Source organism: Monodon monoceros, unplaced genomic scaffold (assembly GCF_005190385.1).
Source record: "Monodon monoceros isolate NGI ecotype Baffin Bay Population unplaced genomic scaffold, NGI_Narwhal_1 Super_Scaffold_18, whole genome shotgun sequence".
Classification (NCBI taxonomy): Eukaryota; Metazoa; Chordata; class Mammalia; order Artiodactyla; family Monodontidae; genus Monodon; species Monodon monoceros.
The window spans coordinates 78,184,729-78,192,595 of record NW_021703774.1 but is presented as its reverse complement, the minus strand read 5'-3'; the positions used below and the strand labels follow the sequence as shown (position 1 = coordinate 78,192,595).

The window sequence follows — 7,867 nt, the reverse complement described above, 5'->3', positions numbered from 1 at the left end:
CTATACCGTTGATCAAAGCACAGCTACTCCTTGAAAATGAAATATTCTCTTTGTACTGTCTAGAATGAGATACGTCCCTATTACACGTATATATGAAAAAAATATGTATATTTCATGTACTTTCTGATTTCTGTTGATTGTCCTCAGACGTGTTCATCTTGATACAACTGAGTCCACCTATTTGAAATCTGACCTTAACTTTCTCAAGTATCACTTCATTTAAAAATTATTTAATTATAAAAGTAACACAAACAGAACACATGGGGAAAAACTATATGTAATACCAACATCTTAACACAACAGCTATAATCTTTTTCAAATTTCAACTTGCTTTTAAAAACCAACAAAACAATACTCTTTTTTTTTTTTTTTTTTTGCGGTACGCGGGCCTCCTACTGTTGTGGCCTCTCCCGTTGCGGAGCACAGGCTCCTGACTCGCAGGCTCAGCGGCCATCGCTCACGGGCCCAGCCGCTCCACGACATGTGGGATCTTCCCGGACCAGGCCACAAACCCGTGTCCCCTGCATCGGCAGGCGGACTCTCAACCACTGCGCCACCATGGAAGCCCCTAATACTAATTCTTTTAAAACTCATTTGAGAGGGCCCTAGTCTCTAGAAGAGAATACACACACACACACACACACACTTTTTGATGCTTGTGTAGGATTAAAATAACTGATAGCATCATCAAGGGCCTTAGAATTGCAGACTGCATTTGGACATCTGCAATAACCTCTAATTTAAATAATATTTTTACTCTCCTGAAGGAAAAATGAATTTTGCAAAACAGGCAAGGGCAAGAAAGAGGAAAGGACACAGATAAGTCTTCTCCACTGGTTATGAGGTTGAGCCTGCTTAAGTCATGCTTGTCAACTAGGTTAAGGCAGGTTTCATGATCGATATTTCTGTGGTTAACGATTTGGTGTCAACCTAGATAACATTTACCTTTCAAGGCTTATGTAACTTGCTATTTCATTCAGATGTCAATATTTATTTCCCCTCACCTTTCCATGGAAATTAATGACTTCAGTAGTTGGAAACCCAAGTGTTTCTCTTCCTTTGGCTTACAGAGAGGCTCAGCATTAGAAACTTATTCATAAAATTGGCACACTTATAAAGACACATTGGGAAGGCAGGGAATTCCTTATACCTACTTTTCACAAGTGTCCAACAAAAATTTCATTTTGGACTGGGCTGCCAGCCTGACTGGGTGAGAGGTGGCACCTAACATTTTTATCTCTTTACTTGGTGAATCAATGACAATGACTTCTTTGGCATATGGTAGATAGTGAGATATGCAGAGCTTCTGGAAATACTGCAGACCGGAATTGTACTTCGAATTGTGCCAGTGAAGATGAGGATTTTTGCTTGATTTTTAACTAAGGCTGACCTTTTGTCCCTGCCGCTGAAGGGACTGCTCTCCAACTCCCAGTCATCACTAAGGATATGTAGAGGCACTGACATCTTAGTATCAAACAAGTGAGAATATTTGTGTATTACATAGAAATTTTTTGGACTTAATCACAACATGGTTCTTAAGATTATGGATAACAGAATCAACTCAGGGTGCTTTTAAGCCTGAATTTAAACAACATTGTTGTCTTTTTGGATTTTAGCACCTTCTCGTTCATACTTATTATGTCTTTTATGGGAGGAGTGGTGGTGAGAAGTGTGATGATGGGAGAACGTCTTCCAGAAACTGAACCACGAGGAAGCTGTTGTCCTGTAGGGTCATATGGGCTGCTGTCAGAGACACCTCAGCCAGGAAACCTAACCTGAAGGTCGCCATTTTATTCTTAACACAGAGCCTGGCACACGGTTGCTGCTCAGTAGAGATGACTCGAGCTTCGGGTGCCCAACGACGTGCACATGGGCTGTAAGGAAGAAGTTGGAGACTCAGTCATTGAGCCCTAGGGACCAATGGTCCATAATTGAAGACACGATCTCCACAAAGCAATATTAAACGTTAACCTTGGCCGTCAGATCCCTTTAGTTCTAGCAACCCTTGGATTGCAGCGAAGCCTTCGGGACCTGAGCCTCCCCGCCCTCCCCGCCCCCAACCTCCCAAACGCCGGGTCAGTCCCACGAACTGGCAATGCCGAAGCCTGGCACCGGTGAAGTTATCAGTGAAACGCGAACGGTCGACCTTCTCCCATCACGTGCCCAGACGCCGGCTGCAGGACGCTTCCGGGGGTCGCGCAGCCGACGGGCGGGAGGGCGGGCGCTGGAGCCCGCAGCAGCAGCGCGAGGCCTGAGCGCGGGCCGGGCCGGGTGGGGCGGGGAAGGGGCGGCGGCGGCGGCGGCGGCGGCGAGGCTGGGAGCGTGCGCGCGCACCTCACACTCCGCCGCTCGGGGACGCCCACTCGCGAGTTGGGGCCGGAGGCAGGCCCGAGCCATCCGCCCCACCCCCGCACGCCGGCTCCCCTCAGGAGTGTGCCCAACGGGTGTCGGTAGTTGGCTGCTCCGCGCCCTCCCGGCCTAGGGAGCCACGGGACGAGGACCGGGCCGCAGCCCCGCACCGCGTGGAAGCGCTGCCTCTCCCGCAGCCGTCGCCGCCACCACCAGTGCGAGCGGCTGCGAGCGACCGGAGGTTGCGCTGCGGAGGCCCCCACGGCGGCCAGGCAGTCCCCCACGGCGGCCAGGGAGGAAGGAGACGCAGCTGACCTCTGCCCGCCCAAGGCGCGACTGCTCTCGCGAGCCCGGGGCCGCCGCCGCCGCCCCCGGGCTGAGCGAGGAATGAGCAGGCGCCTGCCCCGGGTTCTCGGACAGGAGGGCCGCGGCTTTGCTTCTTCCCACGCCGCGGGGTCGCGGAGGCTCGGTCGCCGCGGCCGGGCACGGCGGGGTCAGAAGCGGCCTCGCTCTGGGAGCCGGCGCCTGGGTTAACTTAACCCGCTGCCGAGAGGAGGAGGAGGAGCCGAGCGGGGGCGGCCGCAGCGCCTCCCCTCCCCCCGCTCACGCCGGGGCTTCTCAGTGGCCGCGGAGGAGGAAGTTCCGCTCCCTGACAGATCCGAGCGGTAGCGACAGCGGCCGCGGCTGGGAGGGCGCAGGTATTTTGGACGCGGATGCCCTTCGCGCCAGCCGTCGAGGGAGCAGCGTCGGAGCCCGGGGACAGCGTCGGGAGGCGCGGGCGTCTGAGCCCTCCTTCCTGCTTTTCGCCCAGCGCCGCTGCTTCGGTTTCCCGGCGAGGCGGGTGACCCTCCTCCCGGTTGACTGACTTCCGAGGAGCCCCTTGTTTTCCACCACTGAGGTTCAGAGATTCTGCAATCGAAGCATCCGAGGAGCTCAAGTGAACCTTCTACAGCTCCTTGGATCACGTCAGGCTCCCTTTTGGGGCGGGAAACCACGTTGGAGCATCTCCCGGAGGTTCAGGAATGGAAGAACCCACCTTGCATCCTCAGTGTGGTGTTGCTTGTCTGATCTACCCTTAGGAATGAAGAGGAGACTTGTAATCACCCGGTGAGGTACTGAGAGCCAGATGGCAAAGAAAGTATCACAGGACTTAAACTAATGATCGTTTGGGGGCCACACTCATTTCTGCATGTAATTGGTTGAGCGTGAAAGAGGTACCCTATTGAAACGCACAGCAGTCCTTTGAGAGGAGGAAAATTGAGTTTCCCCATTTTTGCCAGGATTCTGAAGACTGTTCAATGTATCGTACATTTGATGTAAGATGAGAACTTTATAAAATATTCTGCCCAAGAGCGTAAACGATGACTACCCCAGCGCTGCTACCCCTCTCTGGACGGAGGATACCACCTCTGAACCTGGGGCCGCCTTCCTTCCCGCATCACAGGGCTACCTTGAGACTTTCTGAGAAGTTTATCCTCCTACTTATTCTAAGTGCCTTCATCACCCTGTGTTTTGGGGCATTCTTCTTCCTTCCAGACTCTTCAAAACACAAACGTTTTGATCTGGGTTTGGAAGATGTGTTAATTCCTCATGTAGATGCCGGCAAAGGGGCTAAAAACCCTGGAGTCTTCCTGATCCATGGACCAGATGAACATAGACACAGGTTTGTTTATTTCAGAAGTTCTGGTATTAACATTTGGCAGAGCAAGGTATGGTTTATTGCATCAAATCTGTCATTTTTTTGGCAGTAAAATGTAACTTTCCCTGAGTCGTGAGAGTTGTATTTTTACACAACTAGTTAAATAGAATCATAAACTGGAAGGACACCTAGAGCCCCATCCAAAGTCCAGCTCCTTCCTTTTATGTAGGAGGAGTGCTTGTGCTCAGGGTTGTTGTGTCTGATGTGAACAATTGGGAATGGAGGTATGAAGACTTAACCTGAAGAAATAGTGACATATGCTGCGCCTTCATTTATTAAGAATGTGTTGCATTCAATCATTGTGCCACCCTGTGAAATAGATCCATGGAATCCTGACATCTTCTCTGGGTTTGTTCTCTCCCAAAGGGCTCTCATCTCTGGCTGGTAGTTAAAGCTTAGTAGTGAATCTTAGCTTTTTAGAAAGACAAACACAGGCACAATAGATGTGTTTTGGTGCTCTGTGTGGAGTCAGTTAAGTTAAAGAGATCACTGAATCTTAAGTCACTCACTTTGTGACTCTTGTAGACAAGGTTTGGTTATGTTTTAAAATTTAATTTTGCTGTTTTTTTTTTTTCCCTAAATGTGAAAGATGGAGTGTATCGAATAACTCTTAGAATTTGCTTGATTAAAGGGTTCACATTCTTTAAAGTCAGTAAATCCGAAGTGAGCTCTTGGGAGAATATGGGCAAATTAGTATAAAAATGGGAGCTCTAGTTACAGTCTCTTTAAATCATTTATGTAATTTGTATCAAAAGAATCTGGGAAAGTAGTTTGCTTTCTTCAAACCTGAAGTATATATATTTTTTTAACCTGCTAAACCTTTCTCCTTTTTTCTCTATTTCTTAAAATAATTTTTGAGCATGTAAAAAAATCATGTTTTAGTTCTGTTCTCAACTGATGCTGTAAGTTTTCATCATGCACGAGGTTTTTGAAAAAGCTTGTGTTCAAATGTTATCCTAAGTTAAATACTTTAGAAAAATGCACTGTTGTAATGAGAGCTGGTTTTTCCTTTTTCTCAGTCTAGTTAATTTGTTCTTTGCTTGCTGTTTCTTTGACTTTGGGCTGAACCTTATGGAGTAATTACTTCTAAAATTGTTTCATATCATTCGTCTGTAACCAAATTAATTTGAAATTTTTGCCATCATTTTCAACTTCTGTACTCTTTTCATCTGTTTCTTTTATTTTGCCCTTTGCTCTTTGTGACTTCAAGAAAAATCTGATATAATCTGTGAAATAACATTGCTGAAAAATTAACACTGAAAGTACTGTTTTCCTTGAAAACCTTATTTCCCATGTTATTTATAATGATAAGTATTTTTTTTATAAAAAGATGTTAAGACTGACTTCAGAGCTCTTTGAAGTCATGAATTAACTTTATTTAACTCTTATAAGTTGTCTGTCATATACTTAACAATTTACTTTATATTTTGTGTGGTCTAAAGGTTAAAAAATATGGCACTTTCTAGTTTAAAAACATTCACATAGAAAAATTCTTCATTAAGTGGAATTTAAATTTCAAATTTGAATGAAAATACAGATATGTCCATTTTTTTCACATTAAAAAAATCTGCTTAAATCTCTTAAAACAAGAATTCTAAAATTTATATAGCCCTTGAATACATATGCTTCTGTTTCGCTGTACAAGACTGTTGGATACTGTTGGATCCCGGAGTTTGGAGTGAGAGATTGGTTATTGAGTTTTCTTAACAAGGGATGGTGAGTGAGCCAGATTCTGGGTTTTGGGTAGTAAGAGTCTGGATACATGTGAGAACTTACTCAAATCTATTTGGTTCCTGAGTTTTGGAAGGCAAGAATTCAGATAGAGTTCAGGTATTGAGGGATCCCTGTATTAACTTTGTGTATATTTTATGTGGTTATGTCAGTTTATTTTTTTTAAACATCTTCATTGGAGTATAATTGTTTTACAATGGTGTGTTAGTTTCTGCTGTATAAAAAAGTGAATCAGCTATACATATACGTAGAACCCCATATCTCCTCCCTCTTGCGTCTCCCTCCCTCCCTGCCTATCCCACTCCTCTAGGTGGACATGAAGCACCAGGCTGATCTCCCTGTGCTATGTGGCTGCTTCCCACTAGCTATCTATTTTACATTTGGTAGTGTATATATGTCCATGCCACTCTCTCACTTCGTCCCAGCTTACCTTTCTCCCTCCCGTGTCCTCTAGTCCATTCTCTTATGTCTGCGTCTTTATTCCTGTCCTGCTCCTAGGTTCTTCCGAACCATTTTTTTTTTTTAGATGCCATATATATGTGTTAGCATACAGTATTTGTTTTTCTTTTTCTGATTCACTTCACTCTGTACGACAGTCTCTAGGTCCATCCATCTCACTACAAATAACTCAGCTTCGTTTCTTTTTATGGCTGAGTAATATTCCATTGTACGTATGTGCCACATCTTCTTTATCCATTCATCTGTCGATGGACACTTAGGTTGCTTCCATGTCCTGGCTATTGTAAATAGAGCTGCAATGAACACTGTGGTACATGACTCTTTGAATTATGGTTTTCTCAGGGTATATGCCCAGTAGTGGGATTGCTGGGTTGTATGGTAGTTCTATTTTTAGTTTTTTAAGGAACCTCCATACTGTTTTCCATAGTGGCTGTATCAATTTACATTCCCACCAACAGTGCAAGAGGGTTCTCTTTTCTCCACACCATCTCCAGCATTTACTGTTTGTAGATTTTTTGATGATGGCCATTCTGACCGGTGTGAGGTGATACCTTACTGTAGTTTTGATTTGCATTTCTCTAATGATTAGTGATGTTAAACATCCTTTCATGTGTTTGTTGGCAATCTGTATATCTTCTTTGGAGAAATGTCTGTTTAGGTCTTCTGTCACTTTTGAATTGGGTTGTTTGTTTTTTTGATATTGAGCTGCATGAACTGCTTGCATATTTTGGAGATGAATCCTTTGTCAGTTGCTTCGTTTGCAAATATTTCCTCCCATTCTGAGGGTTATCTTTTGGTCTTGTTTATGGTTTCCTTTGCTGTGCAAAAGCTTTGAAGTTTCATTAGGTCCCATTTGTTTATTTTTGTTTTTATTTCCGTTTCTCCAGGAGGTGGGTCAAAAAGGATCTTGCTGTGATTTATGTCAAAGAGTGTTCTTTCTATGTTTTCCTTTAAGAGTTTTATAGTGTATGGCCTTACATTTAGGTCATTAATCCATTTTGAGTTTACTTTTATGTATGGTGTTCGGGAGTTTTCTAACTTCATTCTTTTACATGTAGCTGTCCAGTTTTCCCAGCACCACTTATTGAAGAGGCCATCTTTTCTCCATTGTATATTCTTGCCTCCTTTATCAAAGATAAGGTGACCACAGGTGCGTGGGTTTATCTCTGGGCTTTCTATCCTGTTCCATTGATCTATATTTCTGTTTTTGTGCCAGGACCATACTGTCTTGATTACTGTAGCTTTGTAGTACAGTTTGAAGTTGGGGAGCCTGATAACACCAGCTCCGTTTTACTTTCTCAAGATTGCTTTGGCTATTCGGGGTCTTTTGTGTTTCTATACAAATTGTGAAATTTTTTTGTTCTACTTCTGTGAAAAAATGCCATTGGTAGTTTGATAGGAATTGCATTGAATGTGTAGATTGCTTTGGGTAGTATAGTCATTTTCACAATGTTGAGTCTTCCAATACAAGAACATGGTATATCTCTCCATCTGTTGGTATCATCTTTAATTTCTTTCATCAGTGTCTTATAGTTTTCTGCATACAGGTCTTTTGTCTCCTTAGGTAGGTTTATTCCTAGGTATTTTATTCTTTTTATTGCAATGGTAAATGGGAGTATTTTCTTAATT

At 44.2% G+C, this 7,867-nt stretch overlaps 1 protein-coding gene across 1 annotated transcript in view; it reads left to right on the top strand.

The window, feature by feature from the left end:
• Window positions 1-3,011: 3,011 nt before the first annotated feature.
• Window positions 3,012-7,867, top strand: part of MAN1A2 (mannosidase alpha class 1A member 2) — a 162,113-nt gene continuing 157,257 nt past the window's right edge. Inside the window, exon 1 of the mRNA XM_029228161.1 lies at window positions 3,012-4,012. Coding sequence (XP_029083994.1) covers window positions 3,711-4,012 — 302 coding nt within the window. The 5' untranslated portion in view covers window positions 3,012-3,710. The remainder of the gene's footprint in view (window positions 4,013-7,867) is intronic.